The sequence below is a fragment of the Akebia trifoliata genome, chromosome 9, assembly GCF_017979445.1.
Source record: "Akebia trifoliata isolate Shusen 1 chromosome 9, ASM1797944v1, whole genome shotgun sequence".
NCBI lineage: Eukaryota > Viridiplantae > Streptophyta > Magnoliopsida > Ranunculales > Lardizabalaceae > Akebia > Akebia trifoliata.
This window is the reverse complement of record NC_141383.1, coordinates 3,238,060-3,258,356: the sequence shown is the minus strand read 5'-3', so window position 1 is coordinate 3,258,356 and position 20,297 is coordinate 3,238,060. Positions and strand designations below refer to the sequence as shown.

At 35.6% G+C, this 20,297-nt stretch overlaps 2 protein-coding genes across 2 annotated transcripts; both read left to right on the top strand.

The window, feature by feature from the left end:
• Positions 1 to 245: 245 nt before the first annotated feature.
• On the top strand, positions 246 to 5,023 carry LOC147394095 (toMV resistant protein Tm-2 netted virescent-like). The gene is made up of 2 exons (XM_086453235.1): positions 246 to 1,673; positions 4,513 to 5,023. The coding sequence occupies exons 1-2, from the start codon at positions 279 to 281 to the stop codon at positions 4,759 to 4,761; spliced, it is 1,644 nt and encodes a 547-aa protein (XP_086309361.1). The 5' UTR covers positions 246 to 278; the 3' UTR covers positions 4,762 to 5,023.
• Positions 5,024 to 8,504: 3,481 nt separating this feature from the next.
• LOC147394094 (eukaryotic translation initiation factor 2 subunit gamma-like) lies at positions 8,505 to 20,079 on the top strand. The gene is made up of 12 exons (XM_086454556.1): positions 8,505 to 8,615; positions 9,903 to 10,014; positions 11,788 to 11,801; positions 11,926 to 11,982; positions 14,226 to 14,338; positions 14,423 to 14,525; positions 15,733 to 15,960; positions 16,086 to 16,304; positions 16,412 to 16,578; positions 19,365 to 19,477; positions 19,599 to 19,626; positions 19,781 to 20,079. Exons 1-9 carry the CDS (start codon positions 8,505 to 8,507, stop codon positions 16,568 to 16,570), a joined length of 1,116 nt encoding a protein of 371 aa, XP_086310682.1. The 3' UTR covers positions 16,571 to 16,578; positions 19,365 to 19,477; positions 19,599 to 19,626; positions 19,781 to 20,079.
• The last annotated feature ends 218 nt before the right edge of the window (positions 20,080 to 20,297 follow it).

Genomic DNA, 20,297 nt, shown 5'->3' with positions numbered 1-20,297 from the left:
TATAAATCAAGCAAGAACACAAGAATCTCACACGACACAAAATATACGTGGTTCGGTCAAAGAATCGACCTACGTCCACGGGCGAAAACGGCGATTTCACTATATCAACCAAAGAAGAACACGGTTACAATATCTCTCTGTCTCTCGTATCTTTCTCACACCCTTTAGGGTTTCATCTCTTACCCTTTATATACTTAGGGTAACAAAGAGGTTAAACGGGTCGGACCAAAACCAAACCAAATGGGCCCAATATTTTGCTTTGTTTCCTATATTTTGATATGTTCGCTAAAGATCATGAAATCTCAGCAAGACAGTTGATCCAGCTGTGGATAGCAGAGGGATTTATTCAAGAAAAAGTTGGAGAAATGATGGAAGATACCGCAGAAACATACTTGGAGAAGCTAGTTGATCGAAGCCTTATCCAAGTGGCAAGTAGGAGGTCGGATTATGGGGTGAAGACGTGCCGTATCCATGTTCTTTTGCATGATCTATGCATTATGAAGCTCAAAAAGAGTGTTTTTTTTTTCCAGATTCATGGGCAAGAAATAAATTCTCCTCCCCCAACAAATCCTTTTCGACTTTCTGGGAATTATGAGAGTCTTGTAGACATTATTTGTGACCCCCATGCTGTTGCAAGAGTCCACTCTCTCCTTTGTTTCACCCAAAGCTCAGATGCTTCTTCAGATTCGAAATCTGATGCTTCCCTCAATGTTCGTAGAACATTGCCACTGCTTAGAGTGCTGGGGATGGAAGGTTCGGGTTGTAAACCCAAGGACATAAGAAGGCTGGTTCATTTGAGGTACTTGCGGGTGAGAAGCAAAACTACAACTGTAACAATTCGACACTCCTTACACAAGTGCTGGAATCTTGAAACCCTTGATTTAAGATCAGGCTACTTCCCTCATGCACAAGACGCACCAGATAGTATTTGGAAGATGAAAAATCTAAGACATGCTTATTTCGAAGGCCAAACTCTTCTACATATGCCACCCCGGTCTTTGTCATCGAAAAATAATGATGACTCTTCACTAAAGTACCTTCAGACTTTGTCTACCATATGTCCCAGTAATTGTACACGCCAAGTCTTCTCCAAACTACCCAATCTTTTAAAATTGGGAGTTTGTGGAGACTTAGAATCCTACATTTATGCTTTACTCGATAATCTCATGATATTGATGCGCTTTCAGTCATTAAAGTTGGTAAGACACCATTCTTTCAAACCACTGACAAGAATTCCAAATCAGTTTCCGCCAATGCTTACCAAACTCACCTTACGTGACACTGGACTACACGAAGATCCCATGCCGGTGTTAGGAAATCTACCAAAGCTTCAGATTCTCAAATTGGTGGGCGATACATACAATGGGTTTCAGATGGTTTGTTCATCAAAAGGGTTTCAACAACTCCAATTCTTGAAAATTGTGAGATCGAAAGTACGTGAATTAATAATCGAGAAAGGAGCAATGCATCATTTGGTTGTCCGTGACTGCGATCATCTATATACTTTTGACGAAGAAGATTTGCAGCTGTCTGCTGTTAAGAATGCAATAGAACAATGGCAAGAGATAACAGCAGTAAGAGTTGAAGAACAAGTTGAGGAACAAGTTGAAGAAAAAGAGATAAAAGATGAAAGCATACGGTACATAAGTGTACATGGTTTCCCCTTTATCAAGGTATATCCATGGATCCACACTGATTTTGTTTTTTTGTTTTTTTGTTTTTCCTAAGTAGGCCAAGAGTATAATAGAACTACAATTTTTTTATACATGTTCAAAAGCCCAAAAAAGAAAATTATAATCTTTCTTCCATAGAAAACAACTGTCACTCCTAACGAATTAGGATTAGCATCCTACAAACATAAATCCCCTGGACCCCTAATAGGAGAGGAAAAGGGGAGGAAGGGGGGGGGGGGGGGGGGGGGGGGGGTGGTATACTGACCCCTGCAACCCTCCAACAGAAGAGAAGAGCAGGCTCCGCGATCATGGGGCAGGTAAAACCAGGCCCTACCAATTGCTCCATCCATGCACATCAGTACCATCATGCTCCAAAAAATACAACAGAGCACACATAATCAACATGGATGGTGTGAGTGTGAGGTGAGTTCCACCTTCATACAATTAGTAAACTCATGTTGAACATTACTAAATTCTGGCTCCACCCATCCTATTTTGAATGTTGTCTGTTGATGCTAATCTATACACCAATTCATATGTATTCTTTGAATGCTGAAATTTTCTTGTTTGAACACTGCACTGATGTTGTAGTGTGTAGAAAACCATTGATATATATATATATATATATATAGGGTAGCGTTCAAGGGCAAACTTTTTAGCAAACTTTTTGGCAAAACATTTTTCAAAACATGGGTTAGAGGTTTTGGAATGGGCTGATTTTTGGTGAGGATGATCTCTATGGTGAGTAGATCATCCTCACCAAAAATCAGCCCATTCCAAAACTTCTAACCCATGTTTACCAGTTGAAAAATCGTGGACCGTCCATTTTTTGTAAACTATTTTTGATGGTGTTAGAAGTTTTGGAATGAGCTGATTTTTGGTGAGGATGATCTCCTCACCGTAGAGATCATCCTCACCAAAAATCAGCCCATTCCAAAACTCCTAACTCATGTTTTGAAAAATGTTTTGCCAAAAAGTTTGCTAAAAAGTTTGCCATTGAACGCCCCCCATATAGGGTAGCGTTCAAGGGCAAACTTTTTAGCAAACTTTTTGGCAAAACATTTTTCAAAACATGGGTTAGAGGTTTTGGAATGGGCTGATTTTTGGTGAGGATGATCTCTATGGTGAGTAGATCATCCTCACCAAAAATCAGCCCATTCCAAAACTTCTAACCCATGTTTACCAGTTGAAAAATCGTGGACCGTCCATTTTTTGTAAACTATTTTTGATGGTGTTAGAAGTTTTGGAATGAGCTGATTTTTGGTGAGGATGATCTCCTCACCGTAGAGATCATCCTCACCAAAAATCAGCCCATTCCAAAACTCCTAACTCATGTTTTGAAAAATGTTTTGCCAAAAAGTTTGCTAAAAAGTTTGCCATTGAACGCCCCCCATATAGGGTAGCGTTCAAGGGCAAACTTTTTAGCAAACTTTTTGGCAAAACATTTTTCAAAACATGGGTTAGAGGTTTTGGAATGGGCTGATTTTTGGTGAGGATGATCTCTATGGTGAGTAGATCATCCTCACCAAAAATCAGCCCATTCCAAAACTTCTAACCCATGTTTACCAGTTGAAAAATCGTGGACCGTCCATTTTTTGTAAACTATTTTTGATGGTGTTAGAAGTTTTGGAATGAGCTGATTTTTGGTGAGGATGATCTCCTCACCGTAGAGATCATCCTCACCAAAAATCAGCCCATTCCAAAACTCCTAACTCATGTTTTGAAAAATGTTTTGCCAAAAAGTTTGCTAAAAAGTTTGCCATTGAACGCCCCCCATATAGGGTAGCGTTCAAGGGCAAACTTTTTAGCAAACTTTTTGGCAAAACATTTTTCAAAACATGGGTTAGAGGTTTTGGAATAGGCTGATTTTTGGTGAGGATGATCTCTATGGTGAGTAGATCATCCTCACCAAAAATCAGCCCATTCCAAAACTTCTAACCCATGTTTACCAGTTGAAAAATCGTGGACCGTCCATTTTTTGTAAACTATTTTTGATGGTGTTAGAAGTTTTGCATTGTATATTGAGATCAATGATTTCTGCACACTGCCACATCAGTGCAGTGTCCAAGGAAGTCAGTTTAGAATGACTCTTTCCCTCTTTCTTTGAGGTCTGATGGAAAGGTCTTATGAGGCTCTGTTCAGATGCTAGTGATTCATTAGAAAAGGCATCCCTAGAAAAACCTATACTAATTGCTAGACAAGTTAAGTAATTGACTTTATATTTACCAAGTTGACTCGAGAAGTTTGTTCTATGGAATTTTGGGGCCAAATCATCTCAAAATCCAAGTAAATTTAGTCAATTCAACGATTTTTTTTTTGGCTCAACAGACCAATCAAATGAGCCCACGTGAATTGACGTGGTGTGCAGTGGAGAGCCTGTGAGCACTGTGATGATAAAAAAATCCACTCTCTTTTTATAGTTCTTTTGGTGCAATCAAATGCCTGAATTCATTTTATTTTCCATGACCAATTTTTCCAAGGTATCTAGTTTTACTTTCCATTGAAAATAATTGAAAACAGACCCCAAATAAATAATCCCGTTTGTAGTTGGGAACAAGATAATATTGGCTATGAGAAAGACCCCCACCATTTACAATTAGATGAACACTTCCCTTACTAACTTAGAAGGACTTGAAATCTTACTAAGAGTTGTTGAGCTCAAATGTCCATACACCACAGCCCTCTATATTTCATGGGAAAACTTAGATCCGATATTCTTTGGACTTGATCCAAGGTGTTGAAAATGGATGGCTACTGAACTCCCACCAAACTCCCAAACTTAAAATTAAAATTCAACTGTGAAGTATGCTTCTTGAAATTAATATAGTAGCATCTGCAGATGGGTCGAAATCGATTGGATGGAGAGATGGCCGATACTGATGTTTTCTCTTTTCTCTTGGAGGACCTAAGCCAGCTACTACTAAAAGAAGCAGATTTGGTTCGTGGAGTGATGAATGAGGTGCAATCTCTCTCTGATCAACTCAAACTAATGCATCCCATCCTCAAGGAATGTGAGCAGCTATACCAAGAGGACGAAAAAGCAAAGATGTTCCTAAGCAATATCAGAGATCTTGCTTTTGAAGCTTAGGATACTATCTACACATATGTCTCTGCACAAGATAGTAGCAGGAGGGGTGACTTCGTCAATATGACAAAGAAGCATGAGGTTCCAAAAAAGATCAAGAACATCAAAGAGAGGATGGAAGAAATTTTTTCTACTAAAGATAGGTTTGGGATAGGAATAAAGAAGGCTTCAGAAGCATCAAAAGAGCACCCGTTTCGTAGGAAAGCTTGTGTCATTGAGGAAGAGGATATTGTGGGCTTTAAGGATGAGGCAAATACGTTGGTGGAACGGCTTATAGGAGAATGGGTTGTGTAAGAGGTTGGTAGATTGATTTTTGGGAGAAGGAAGGGAATGATGCCATGTGGCATATGTGAGGTGATGAGATTGGTTGATTGGTTGATGGTGGTTATTTGATTAGAGAGAAGCGTATGGGTTGGTTAGTTGATGATGAGGGAAGTATGGGTTGAGGTGATTTCATTGGAGTGTTTTAAGGAAGATGATGGGTATAGATATGGGTTGTGATGTGGGTGGTTGTTGATGTTAGAGAATGATGATAGGTTAGGGTGTGTTGGGTATGGGTTGTGATGTGGTTGGTTAGAAAATGAGGATATGTTAAGTTAGGATAGGATATGGGTTGAAATGATTTTGGAGGGAAGTGGTGTGGGTTAGATAGATTTTTTAGAGAATGGTGATGGGGTGGGTGATTAGATGAGGGAGGTGGAAAGGTATGATGACATGTGTCATCTTTTGGTGTGAAGATTGTGATTGGTTGATGTGGGTAAAGGTTGATGGGTTAGGGTTGTGGGTTGGATAATGAGTTGGGTATGGGTAATAGTTAGTGGGTTTTTAGTGTATTGGGCTTGGGTTTAAAAGGGTTGTGGGTTGTTTTGGTTTGGATGAGGTTTGTTTGTGGGTTGGATTTTTGAGGGTGGGTTTACTTTAGGGCTTAGGTGATGTGTGATCAATTTTAAGTTAGGGGTAAGGTGGGAAATTGATTTTTGTAGATTCGATAGTTCATGGGTTTTGAATGGGCTTAGGGTGTTTGCGAATTCGGAGGTGGAGCGGCGAGAGTAGAGGAGGGGTAGGCATCCCAAGTCTCACATTTTTATTTTTTTGATTTTTTTGAGATTTTTGCGATCGTTGATTAGATCAAAAATGCCACGTGTTGACAAATCGGACTTTTTGGGCCCGTTGGATAATTTCGTCGAGCGTTCGATTTTTCTTGGATATAAAGTAGGTGCGGTGAGGTTGAACATGTGTCGGATGGGTCACAACCCTTTTTGTAGGTCCCCTAGACCATTGGGGGGTCTTAGGGGCCTCGGTTCAATCAAAATGCCATTTTTCAGTTATTTAGGCCCTTGAGGCCCGTTGGCCAACTTTGTCAAAAGTCGATGTTTTGAATGGAGTGAGGTAGATGGGAACATGCTCGATCTTTTCATGTGGGTCCATTAGACCCTTAAGGGGTCTTAGGGGCCTTGATTTTGACAAAAGTGTCACATTTCAATGATTTGGACTTTTGAGGTCCGTTGGCCGAATTTATTGGAAAACTGCTATTTTTGGGCCCTTTCGAGTGAGGACCCGTTCAAATTGGCATGTGTACAACAGCAAAAGTAATTTACTAAAAAATGACGGTCTACAATTCTTCAACTAACAAGCATAGGGTTAGAAGTTTTCGAATGGATTGATTTTTTATGAGGATGATCTCCTCATCATAGGGATCATCCTCATAAAAAAATCAGGCCATTCGGAAACTTACATTGAAAAATATTTGGCACAATGTTTGGTTATCTTTGGGGCCTTTGCACGCTTCCACATATATATTTATATATGTTGGGCTTATTTCGTAATTTGGTAGTGGTGTTCTTATTATTTTAACTTTAAAATTCTAAATTAATTCTTCTCTTATTAGGATAAATCCCAAGGACTTAATGATGGGAAACTTTGAGAATTGATTTTTTTGACGATGAAATCATGCATGTGATCACCCCAAAAGTTCAGTAAGTTGTGTAGCTCTTGAATTCAAATAGTTAAACAATTTTTAATTGTATATTAATTTTTTAAAGGGTTGGGATCCGTTGACTTTTAAGAATGACTCCTAAAAAAAACACATGATCTCAACCCTTCGAACACAAAATCCAATAAGTGAGATTTATGAGTATCTTGAAAATACATATCTCGGAAATACTTATCATAAGGATAAATCTCAATCATTGGATTTTGTATTTAAAAGATTAGGATCATGCGTTTTTTTCACGAATCATTCTTAGGAGTCAAGAGATCCTATCCCATTTTTAAATTGTTAAAAAATTATACTAAACTAATGGTGGACGGATCAACTAACAGTAATTTAATTATTTTTCTACCCTATACTCATTTTTAAACCTTTTTTTAAATTGTTAAAAAATTATACTAAAATAATGGTCCATCGATCAACCTAACGGTAATTTAATTATTTTTCTACCCTAAACTAAATTTTAAATTATTAAAAAAATTATATTAACCAGTGGTGGATCCAGCCACATAACGGTACGTTAAAATTTAAGTGTTTTCCATAAAAGATATCAAAAGCTGGTTAACTGCCAGTATTGCCAATGGGAGACCAAATTCTAGACGCTGCCATAGGTGGACAAATGAGACCACAACACGGCCAATTAATTGAACAAATTTGGTTGATTCAGATATACCCCTCCAAGTTTTGGTAATTGTTTGAGACCCCACTATGTATCCAGATGGAATTTCCATTGATCTTAGTATTCTCTAATATGCTAAAAGAAAATGACTTAAATGCCCTCATTTTCAACTTGTAGTAAAAAAAATCCATTTTTATATATAAAAAAACTTGCCATCCTCAATCTCTTCAACTTTGTGGTAAATTATTTTTAAGGGAAATTACCAGAAGAGTAGAAAAATTTTTGAAATTATTTTTTCAGTGCACTGTTCATTTTAATTTCGAAAACAATATATTATCATTTTTAAAAATTGAACCTTTACCAAAGAGGTAAAAAATATTTTAAATTATTAAAATAACCCTTAGAGTTTTTTTTTTAATTTTTATTTATTTTTTAATTTTTTTTTTAAACAACACAATTTAGAAGGGTATTCACGTAGTTAAATTAATTTTTTTCTATTTTATAAAAAAATTAATTCCAACAATGGTAACTTATTGATTTTAGAATTAAAATGAATGGGAATTTCACAGTTTTCAGCAAATGATTCAATTAATTAACCTATTTTCAATTGAAAACCCTTGATTTTTCTCTCCAAAATTTTGTCATTCTAGTTGTCAAAAACTCTTATCTTGTTATTGAGATTTAGAGATTGAAATAGATAGAATTTTAAGGTTGAATATAAAGATAAAAATATTTACCTTGAGATTAAAGATGACTGGCTTTAGAAAGAAAAATCAATGGTTTTTTTTTTTTCACGAATAGAGGATAAAGGTATTTAAGTCATTTTCATTGTCTATTGATGTAGACCAAGGTCAAGGGGCATGCCATCAATTTAAAAACACGAGGGATATCTCAAATATTTACCTAAATCACCAAATTACTTGGTAGGCTGTGATCAGCAAATAAAGGAACATTTGTAGCAAGTGCAAGGGGGTCTCCACGAAAGAACATATGCGCTCCAAATTATTAATGAAGTAAATGCTCACCAATACTTTATGAAAAAAGTACATATATAAAGAAGACTTGTTGTTCAACGGAGCCTCAAATTATAAAAATATATTTCTTTTTCTTCTTCATTTGCTTTTGCTTCATTGTTTAATGGAAAAATACTTGGGTCTTCTAAGAATTAGGGTTCATCGAGGCATTAATCTGGCTATCCGTGATCTTCGTAGTAGTGATCCTTACATGATGATCAAGATGGGCAAACAGGTGAAATCAGAAAACCAACTTACTCACTTAATTCTATTTTGATTTGTTTGTAGTTCCTACTCAATTGGTTTCAATTGATCCATAAATTTTTTTTCTCTCGTTTACATTTGATCAGCATATTGGGTCTGATTGAGCTATGGCTCCATGTTTGGATCCTCTGTTCTTTTACTTAAAAAAAAAAAAAAAAAAACAATCTATTTTTTCCTTTAGTATCAAAGGGCTTTTCTTAGTTTGGATAATTTTCTATTTAAGAATTAAGTTCAAAACCCATATCAATTTTTTTTTTTTTTTAATTGATTGATTCATTAATTGTTGTTGTTGTTGTATCAAAGAATTATTATTTCTGTTTTTGTGTACTTTGGATAATTTTCCATTTAAGAATTAGTCCAAAACCCATTTATCTGATTTCCTTTATTGATGTTGTATCAAAGGATTTTTCTTAGTTTGGGTAATTTTCTATTTAAGAATTAGTCCAAAACCCATATCTGGTCGTTTTAAATGAGTACAAAATCTACAAGATTAAGGATTCTTTTATGCACCATCCCCTTCTTCATGTGTTTCATTTGTTTAAGTTTCTCTCTGGATAACTACAGCCCACCTATTTAAAGACAGTTTGTGTGTTACTTCTGGACTAGTTCATAGTTTATGACATTTTCCACTGATCTGGGGTGGTGTTTAGGTGTACAAGGGCTTGGCTCAAATTTGGTGAACATAGTAACCAAGTTTGGATTCAACAACTATTCCACGGTTTGGGGAGTTCAATTTGACTTAATTTGGATAAATCCAGAAAATTTTGGGAAAAAAATTAGTAATGATATTTTATTTTTGTGGTGGAAATGGAATTTATTCTTTCCAATAAATATTAGAATTTTATTAAATATGTTATATATGAGTTGAGTCAGGTATGCCTATTTATAAATGGGTTAGGTTTGAGTTTAAGTTTTTGACACGATTATTAAATGGGTTGGGTTTGAGTTTGGTAAATTTTCATAATACCCTTACCTCAATACTACACGATCCCGACCCGATCCATTGCACCCCTATAAAAAACCATTGGTTATGTTAACATATCTACTCTTCTGCACCAAAAACTAAATCTAACAACCAACTAAGTAAAAGGTTTGCAATGGGGATTAACTTAATTGTTTTCTTAATTTTAATTGCACCCTGCCCTCATAATTTTTGTTACATAAGAAGTCAAAGTTTAATGGAATCAAATTAACCCGATTTAACATGAAAAGTTATAATTCCTTTCCTCATAGCCATCATCTTTTGTGTAATTTGTAGGATGTTTTCGACAAGGATACATTCACCTTTGATGACAAAATGGGAGATGCAGAGTTTGACATTAGACCATATGTGGAAGCTGTGAAAATGAACTTGGAAGGTCTTCCAAGTGGTACAATAATAAAAAAAGTGTCACCGAGCAGGAAAAATTGCTTATCCCACGAGAGCTATATTATTTGGAAGAATGGAAAGGTTGTTCAAGATTTATGTCTGAGATTGAGAAATGTGGAACATGGTGAAGTAGAACTCCAACTGCAATGGATTGACATTAAGTCCTAGTTCTATGTGTTTGTTGTAGAGAAATTTACCAAAAATATCATTTTATGATCTAATGTTAGAAGGATCATTTTAACATTATATAAAATTCATTTTGATCTTATGTCAAAAACATCCTTCTAACACTATATAAAATAAAAAATATCCGTCTAACACTATATAAAATATATTTTGATCTAACGTTAGAAGAATCCTTCGGAAAAAGGGGGATTTTCAGTAGCAAAAATATAAAGATTAATATTTTTACCATTTTGGTAAAATAAAATATTTTAAAAAATGGTAAATTACCAGTTTCAAAAATAAGATGTACAGTTTACCATTTTGATAAATAATCGATATGTCGTACATGTTTTGATATAGAAACAATCAAGAAAAATCCAAGTTTACATGGTTTGGTTATGCCTTCGTCCATATTATCTATAAATTTTGATTATGAACATATGATTTTCTAACGTCAATCTATAGAAGTCCATTCATTGCTAGAAGAGCCAAATAATGAGGCAGTAGGAATGGTTTATTTAAAATGAAGACGATCTTAGTCTCACTTGCCCCTCCAATTGCCCCTCCAATTGTCTTGAAGTTTAAATGGGCATGAAGAAAATAATTGACATAGATAATGACTCCCATAAAAATGCAATTCAAACATGTTTCTCTATTGCCATTCACTTTATTTATATATATATATATTATGTGTATTGCCCTCTACAGTTTTGGAATTAAGGAAAACAATTCTTGGAAACAAAGTTCTTTTCAATTAGGAATGTTTTTGGAAACGTGATCAACTTTTGATGAATTTATGATTCCAGCTCACTGTTCATTTTATGTACCAAAGTATGAACAGTAATGATATTAGAGGTTTTAAAGTGACAATTTCACAGATTTCAAGTGACTTTCTCACATGTTTCGCTACTTTTAGCGAAATCGCCACTATACATGCCAGTGAATTTGTCACTTTCACTACGTCACAAACCAAATATTGCGAAAAAAACGACGGACTAAAGCCGTCGTTTATATGCGACGGTTTTCACCTATCACTACAAGAAAATGTGTATTTTGGAACAAGAGGGCGAAACGGACTTTGGCCGTTTGTAATAAAAAACGGGTTAAAACCGTTTTTTATATTAGTGACCGTTTTTATATCTTAATCCACTCGATTTAACCTGAACCAAACTGAAGATGTCATAATCTCCTTCTTACAAGAACGAAAGACGAAAAGAGTATGAGAGAAGGGAAAGTCGCTCGAAATCTACGAAAATCCAGTCGCTTCTCAACGAACTCAGGATTGACGAAGATTTATCAATTTCAGAGCGAAAATCATTTCGTTTCTTAGCGTCGATCGATTCTTTGTCTAAGATCTGCGAAACCTAAGGTTGGGATTGTCGAAAACCCTTTGTCTCCCATGTAAGATATTGTTTTCTTTCAATTTCCTCTTCGATCTATCATTTTTTTAATGATTTTGGAACCCTATTACGCGATTCTTAGTTAGATCTGATTTGATTTGCTAATTTTTGGCTGAGATCGTTGCGTTTGGAGTCAATCGGTTGTGTTTAGCTAGTATTGCTATTTTGATTTGTGGATCTGAGGTAGAAATCTATCGTTTTTGGCTGAGAATCCTTGCATTTGGTACGTCTTCGATCCCTAGATTTGAATTTTAGTGATTTTGGATTTCTTAGATGGAATTCCGGTCAATGTAAGGTTTAATATCTTGTTTGATCTTTTAAGAACATTTTTTGTTGTTTTATTGAAGGTTTTAGTTCTGATTAAATCATCTTGGATCTCCTGTAGATTCTCTCTAAACACAGAGGTAAGCTTCGATCTAAAACTTGGACTTGGTTTTTGTTTTGATGTGCTCTAAGCCTCTCTAACTGAACAGAGCTTCAACCATTTTACCAAAAAAAAAATAGTTGCATAAACAAATTTTAGGAAATAATTGAAGAAAAAATGACAACGAACTAAGCTAAAAAATTCCATTTATCAACTCACTAAATTTGTTATGGGTAGAAGTAGAGGAAAAGGTAAGATGTCTACTGTTGTTCCCAGTCATGAGGATCATATAAGAGAGCATTCTATAGGATTTGAGATCAACTATGGAAACTGATTTGGAGCTCAGCCTTGCAGCATCTCAGACTTCCAATCCTGGAGGGTCCATTGTAGTGATTTGAGATCCTGAGATGGTTAGGGAAATTAAGATAATTGTGCTTGGGTTTTGTGGAAGGGGTTTGTTTGTGGGGTTAAGGGCTTTTGAGGAACTTAGCTGTTGTGTTTCATTTACTTTTTGTCGGGTTTAGGAGTTTGTGTCTTTTTGAGGAAATTAGCTGTTGTTGTTTCATTTACTTTTGTGTGCTAAATATATGCAAAAGTCTTCAAATTGTTTTTAGTCCCTTTTCTATTATTATTGTTATGGTATCATTATGGAGTTAGTTAAGCACCGTGGTGGTGGTACTGGGGCTGTTGGGATTATGCTGATTATTAAAAAAAAAAAAAAAACGGTTTGAATGTTTGATTTCTCAATTGCTTTCCTTGTAAATGCATCTAGTGCCGCCTTGGCATAGAATCCTTGAATGTTTCTTTCTGGAGCTGGTGGCCCCTAACTTTTTCCCTCTTTAAACAAAATACAGGGGAAGTCAATTAGCCAAAACAATACACTGTTGGTTTTAGTTATTCTGAATATAACTATGTGACTTGGTGAACAGACCTTAGGTCAAGGAGACTGGTAGGTTATGTTTCAAAGAAAGAAACCTAATATGTTCCTTTAATTATTATTTCTATAATTTTTTTTCAAAACAAAGTGTACCATCTTACCTAATCTAGGTCTAAGTCAATATGTGATGCAGTTAGAAAATATGGGGGGGGGGGGGGGGGGTTTAGGCAATTTGATTTAGGATTTGGGTATGATATGTTTTGTATTTATCAATATGATTGTTAGAGGCTTGGGATGGGATCGATGGGTGCTTCAAACTTTTGTCTTTGTTGGGCTTGGATGCCAAATCTTCCTCTCTGGTCGGATGGTAGCAGAGGCAGTCAGGTAGGTTGAGGAAGTTTTGCATTTGCAGTGTACCATGCTGGGCCCAGGATGGTTAATTGAAGCTTTCTTTTGATTGTTAGTTGTCTTGGACCAAACTGAAATAATTGCAAAAGAAGAACAGACGTTTAAAATGGCATTAAGCCATTTTTTTTAAAAATGGTATTAAACCATTTTACTTTTTAAAGCCAACCTCGAGTTTTTTGCAATAAGAAAGCCTTTATATGTGGCTTGCAACAAGCCATTAATGTGCTGTTTTGCTTTCATTTAATTTTTTTGAAAATATTTTCACTTATAATTGTCCATTGAAAAGGGAAAAAAGATAACAAGAACTTATATTGCATCAAATCCAACCGTAGGATGTTTCACTTATTGAAACCTGAGATGCATTTTATTCTAGGGAAGGTGGTTGCCAAGGATTATGTGGAAGGTCACATGTAATAGGTTTTTTCCTTTCTATTTTGACGAAAATATTTTTATGGTTAACATCTAATATGTAAAGTAGAGTAGGGCTCAAACCTTAGCAGGTTTTCCTATACTATTTAGAAAAAATTAGATCTAGAATCAAGAAGCTGTAAACAAGTAGAGAACATCTGTAGAAAATAACCTTTCTCTTTTACTATGCTTTGGCTCTACTTGATCTGCTGCAAACATTTTCCTGGAATTATTTCTGCCATTTTTAGTTATTTAGTCATGCCAAAAATTTACAAACAAGGAAAATGCTTGCATGATGGCCCATACTTTCAGTTGTCTACATTCCTATTTGGTTTCATCTACTACAGGCTAGATATATTGCCTTATGCCTTTCTACTTGCGTTGCCAATTTCATGTTTGTAGACAATTCAATGATAAATATTATTAAATTATTGAATTTCTTGTTTATTAGCTAATTCCCAAGATCATATTCAAAAGATATGGTAACCTATAGGATGGTCCAACACTGGTAGTCCACCAATCATATCTGAAAAATATATTTCTTTATAAATCTGGAATTATACTCTTTTCCTGGTTTGTTATTTCTGCAGACGGTTCGATTTAAAAATGAGCTGGAGCGTAACATTACTATCAAGCTTGGATATGCTAATGCAAAAATATACAAGTGTGAAGATGAGCGATGCCCTCGTCCTATGTGCTACAAGTATGGTGATCTCTAGGACCTAAGGTTCTTATCTTTTCATTGTTGCTCGGATTTTCATTATTTATGTATAAAATTTGTATACAGGGCGTATGGCAGTGGAAAAGAAGATAGTCCTCCATGTGATGTTCCAGGATTTGAAAATGCAAGAATGAAGCTACTTAGACATGTCTCTTTTGTAGATTGCCCGGTAAGGTGATTGGCCTTTAGACGTTAATGTCAATGTATATATTAACTAGAATACTGTGATATGGGCATAACCACTGGTCTATATTGGATGAGAGCGATTGTGTTAATTTAGGTTTTTTGATCCATTAGTTTCTTTTGGAAGCTAACTTTTGATTACACAACAGCGTGAATTTTCTTAACTCCACGTTTGAGTTCTTTTTACCCTCTGCAGTGAATTGTGAATCTGCAAATCTGCAGTATGAACTTTCTTCTAGTGGACATATGCAAAAGTATTGAGTGAGTAGACAGCTGTATTCTTAATCATTTTTATCAAGTTAAGATCATAACTTGAAGCAAGATTGAAGAACAGAAGTTAGGCCAGGAAAACTAGTTGCTTGAGTTGAAAGTGGATAACATTTTATGAAAACCATTGACTGGTTGAAGGATCTAATGGACAGAAGGTGAGTGAGCCATAAGGTATCCATTGAGGTGAGATATTGACTTTCGAGGGATGAGTCACGTGGACCAAAAGGTTAACAAAATACATAATCAACCAATAATATTATGAATTGATAAAAGACAATTAGAAAAATGGGGGAACTGATAACTCAAAATCGTCACATTTTTGACACATTGAAACTGTTAATTCACAATTTATCTGTCCAGATTACTGTCCAAATTCCAATTGAAGGGTTTTTTTTTTTTTTTTTGGTATAAGCAAAATTTTTATTGAAAAGAGGACAAGGAGTCCTCAAGAGATGAAACAACAAAGGCAAGCCCATAAAGCAACAAGAAAAAGAGAAGAGAAAAGAAAGAAAAAACAAGGACAACCCAAACTAACAAGAGGGTCACCCTTTACACACAAGATCCCACCGAAAGAAGAAGTCGTCAAAGGAAACCCCCCTGAACTCAGAAAAAAGCTTACACCAATAAAAAAATAATAATTCCATAACATAATCCACATGAAGTTTAGTTTACATAGTCGGTCACTAAAATTTTTATTTATGTAAACTACGTTTGTATAGAGATGTAGAGTTGAAGACCAGCCAGTGATAAAACAAATTTCTGCACTAATTCTTATTTGTATATTTTATGTGCCATAGTTACCTCATTTACTGCTCCCAATGACACTAATTGCAAGTTTGCATTGACGGCCTTGTGTGTATATATTTGTGGTTTTCTCTCTATAGTGGATCTGAAATTTTTTATTCTGCTTTTCTATCATTTAGGGTCATGATATTCTTATGGCTACCATGCTCAATGGAGCAGCCATTATGGATGGAGCATTACTTCTGATAGCCGCCAATGAGAGTTGTCCCCAACCTCAGACTTCCGAGCATTTGGCCGCTGTTGAAATTATACGCCTCCAACACATAATCATCCTTCAAAATAAGGTTGATCTTGTTCAAGAAAATGTAGCCATCAACCAACATGAAGCTATCCAGAAGTTTATTCAGGTCAGTTTTCTTGGACCATAACCGATGCAATGTATATATATATTTGCTAAGCAAGCAAGAGATTATATACTTCCATTTGTTTACTGTACTGTTTTGAGTTAAATTTCAAACGTGAAAATTTGCAGAAAATGGTTGCTGATGGAGCACCAGTGGTTCCAATATCTGCACAGTTAAAATATAATATTGACGTCGTATGTGAGTACCTTGTAAAAAAGATCCCAATCCCAGAAAGGAACTTTGTCTCACCACCCAATATGATAGTAATCAGATCTTTTGATGTGAATAAGCCGGGGTCTGAGGTTGATGAGATTAAAGGTGGTGTTGCTGGTGGAAGCATCCTTAGGGTATGCTGTTAATCCATTACTTTCAAAGATAGGTATCTAAGGTATATTTCGACAAGGATTTGTGGGTATCCTATTTATAACTGGCCAATAGGCATTATGCACTGCAGGGTCTTGAGACAACTCTTGTCCATCATTCATTTCTATCCAGATCCATATATTTTGAATTTCATCCACTGTCAACACCATCACTAGCTTTGATTGAAGAAAGCATGGAGAGTTCATTTAGGAACTTTTGTAGTGGTCAACACATTTTGATTGCAGAATAAATACATTGGTGCGTTTCTCTCTTTCTTTTTGTCTTTTTCTATACATAGACATGCTGTTTCCTAGAACTTGGATGTTCATGTTTGGGAAGCCTTTCTCCATGTAAACTAGTTCTTCTATATTTTGTGTATTTCCTGATTTATTCTCGTTCTGTTATGAAATAGGAGTGAAAGAACCATCCATGGGTTGTATAAACACTTTTTATTTTATATTTTTAAAATTGTCCATTCAAATAAACATTGAAATTACGGGCTTTGTACCGTGTCTAAACCTAGAGGGGGGGGTGAATAGGTTAATTAAAATTTAAGTCTACAAAACACCCCACGAAGTTTCAACTTTCTCGATTATACTAAAATGTATACAACTTAGAGATGTACAAGAATAATATCTTATGAGCTAAAGCCTACATCATACATCATACATCACAAAATAAGTATTTTATCAAGCATTTGATGAGCAAGTAGTTGCATTCATATAAATTAACGCTTAGAGCATAATCGTAAAGGAAACACACGATTTATAGTGGTTCGGCAACTTACCTACATCCACTACCAAGTACCCTACTCTTGGGTCTTGGGTTCCACTATCAAAATGGAGGTTTATGGTTCACCCCGAAACCTTACACAGAATTTTTTAAGCCTAGGACAAATTCTAAACCTTAAGATTGAGAAAATGACTTTCTCTCGAAATGGGATTTTTCTATCGGTAGAATCCCCAAACCGATTTGTTCAAATGAGGTACCACCTCATCCAAACACTAAGTTTTGTTCTTTGGAAAACTTAGAACCTTGTTCTCTTGAGTAGAGTCCTCAACTCTTCTCAAGAGCTTGGTTTTAGGATGAAACCAAGAAACTCCTTTTTGGTTGTAGAAAAATAGAAATCTAACAACAACAAATCATACTCACAAGGACTCGACTCAATGGATCGATCTACCACGATGTAGCGTTGAGTTCTTTCATGTCCTTGAGAGTGATATCTTCATCTTGTTGTACTCCTTGCTTCAAAGAGATGTTTCAAGCTTCCTTTTGGGTTCACCAATGTGTGCACAAGCAAGGGTGTGGTTAGATGAAGAGGTTCACCATTGAATAAACTTAGATTAAGGTTGTTCAACTAAGTATGTAGCCTATTCAAGCTTAGAGAGAGCAAGGGGATGTAGATATGAAGTGTGAGCTTTCTCTAGGGCTAGAACCATCAGAGAAATGAGCCAAAAATGCCTTTTTAAAGTCATTTTCGAAGTTCCAACGGCTCTTTCGGTGGAACCGTGCTCCAACAGTGTTCTACCGTGCTCAAATGGTAGTTGCTGCCGGTGCTACCGTGCCTAATGAACAGTGCTACCGTGAAAATTACAGAAATGCCATTGGAGGAGTATTTTGGCCATAACTTCCAAACGGTAAGTCCGTTTTGCATGCCGTTCGGGGAGGAGATAGATCTTACTATATAGAACATCCCCAAACTGAAACAAAGGGTTAGATCTAAGAATAATGAGTGAAATGACCAAAATACCCTTTTTATCTTTTTGGATCAAATTGGGCTTTCGGGAAGGCCGGTGCAGAAACGGTTCGAAGGTGTACTAGATATTATCTATATAATACTACCTTAAAAACACCAAGGTCAGAAAATGGGATTAGGATGATTAAATCGTTAATGTCCCCTCTTTAGCCATTTTCGATTCTCGAAAAAGCCTTTTTACCTTTTTGGGTCAAATCGAGCTATCGGGAAGGTTGGTGCTGAAACGGTTCAAAGGTGTGCTAGGTATTACCTATATAATGACACATATAAAGCACCAAGGATAGAAAATGGGTTTAGGGCGGTCAAAACTTTAATGTCCCCTCTATGGCCATTTGGTTCCCGAAAAGTCCGATGATAGAATAGGTCGAAGAACGAGTTTCCCTAATAATTATGGGTCGACCTATCATTCATATAAATGTTGGAAAATGGTCTTGGGTGGTCTCATTACCTTTTGGGCTTCTTGTACACACAATGGAGGTTTTTGTTGAGCCCGTGCGATTGAGAAGCTTTACCGGAGTCTTCATTAGTCTTCAATGGTAGATCGATCCGACACTCAACATATGTCTTGTAATTGACAAAATATGGAATTAACAACATGCATATCCAGGCCGCCAAAATGATTGGTTTATGTTTGATACAATAGCTGCCCATGTCTTACATTAGTAGGTATCTCAATCACCAAATATCAGATTATGTTTCTTGCCTTCCGACAGTTCATGACTAACGTTCAATTCCTTCCATTTCTAGCCTATATCTAGCCCCTTGATTTGTTTGTTTATGGTGCTGTGGATGCAGCTATCTGCTTAAGATTCCTTGCCTATCATTTTTCTTCCTGAAGTTGTATAACCTATGTGTCAAAGTCATTCATTAAGGTGCAATGACATGGTCTAAGCACCATGTCATTTGTGGGCCACTCTATTCGTGAGAACCTTTGATATTGCTGTTAGTTTTTAAGTAACTGTAAACAAGTTTAGTTCCATTTATTGCCTATAAGTGGGAAGGAAAACTTGACATTCAAACCCTCCGATGCCTTTAAAAGCATTTGCACCAATCATATTCAATGAGGCCAATGCATTGAGTACAACCACAAATAAAGAAGACAACACTAAAGGACCCACCAAATACATTGTGATCCTAACTGCTTCTCAGTTTCTCTGCTTCTCATAGGGAAGCCATGATTAATATAATTTAGTTAGAGTAATTTACACTTTTTAATGGTTGTCTTGTTCTTTGCCTTATCAGTTATTGTGATGAGCAATAACATTAATTCGTTTCATGTTCATATCAGAGCTAAGAAGAAGAAGAAGGAGAGTTAAGTGTTAATGGCATTTCATCCGCTCTTAAACCTCTAGATCTAAATGAGGATACGTAAGACAAGTCTTAGCTAATGCTCGAACCGAGGTAACTCTTCTTCTTTCTTCTCCAATCCTTAATAGTTGATGATTCCATATTTCAATTTCATTTCTAATTAATTTATATGTTTTTTTTTTTTTAAATTCTTCTATGACGGCAATTTTTACAGATCTTTGATACCTCTGTTGGCATAGCAGGTGAATAAAATTTACTTTTCAATTCAGAATTTAGAAAAAAAAAAACAATACTTTTATAACCAAATTTTATGAAAGTTTACAGAGGAATTATTAATTATTTATAAACATTTGCTTTATCCCCTGACCTCTGGTCGTTTTGAAAATTTTTTCACAGGGAACACTCTTGTGGACTACTATTGAATTCTCAAAATAGCGCTTTGCAAGTGCTTGGAATTTGTAATGTATATATGGTAATGTAGGGAAGAAGTGATGGGTAGATTTCTTGTTTTAGGGGGGTGGTAGTAATTCTATTTTGTAATTTTGATGGTAAAGTATTTGGTAATTTTTAAATTATAATTAATTGTAACTCTTTTTTTGTGTAAATGAATGTGATAGAGAACCTCAATGTTCTCTATTTGTGTCCATTTTGACTGCGGTTAATGGTGGCGTAGAAAAAAAAAAAAAAGTTTTAATTAATTTTTTTATAAAACGTTTAGATATCGGTTTATGATAACTTTTGACATCGGTTTGTAACCGATGTCTAAGTCCTAGACTTAGAACATTATTCTTATAGACATCGGATTTTAAATCGATGTCTAAGGTGTTAATTTTTTTTACTAATACTTTCAGATTTGGAACGGATTTAAGCCGTTCCAAATTTTGAAATCTGGAACGGTGTTTAACTGTTCCAA

What these genes read in the sequence shown, in the direction of transcription:
- LOC147394095 (XM_086453235.1), top strand. Translation starts at nt 279, where the DNA reads ATGTTCGCTAAAGATCATGAAATCTCAGCAAGACAGTTGATCCAGCTG. An exon ending in ATGGTTTCCCCTTTATCAAG is followed by an intron (nt 1,674 to 4,512) that starts GTATATCCATGG and finishes TAGCATCTGCAG; the next exon opens with ATGGGTCGAAATCGATTGGA.
- LOC147394094 (XM_086454556.1), top strand. Translation starts at nt 8,505, where the DNA reads ATGGAAAAATACTTGGGTCTTCTAAGAATTAGGGTTCATCGAGGCATT. An exon ending in GATTCTCTCTAAACACAGAG is followed by an intron (nt 11,983 to 14,225) that starts GTAAGCTTCGAT and finishes TTATTTCTGCAG; the next exon opens with ACGGTTCGATTTAAAAATGA. An exon ending in CCTCGTCCTATGTGCTACAA is followed by an intron (nt 14,339 to 14,422) that starts GTATGGTGATCT and finishes ATTTGTATACAG; the next exon opens with GGCGTATGGCAGTGGAAAAG.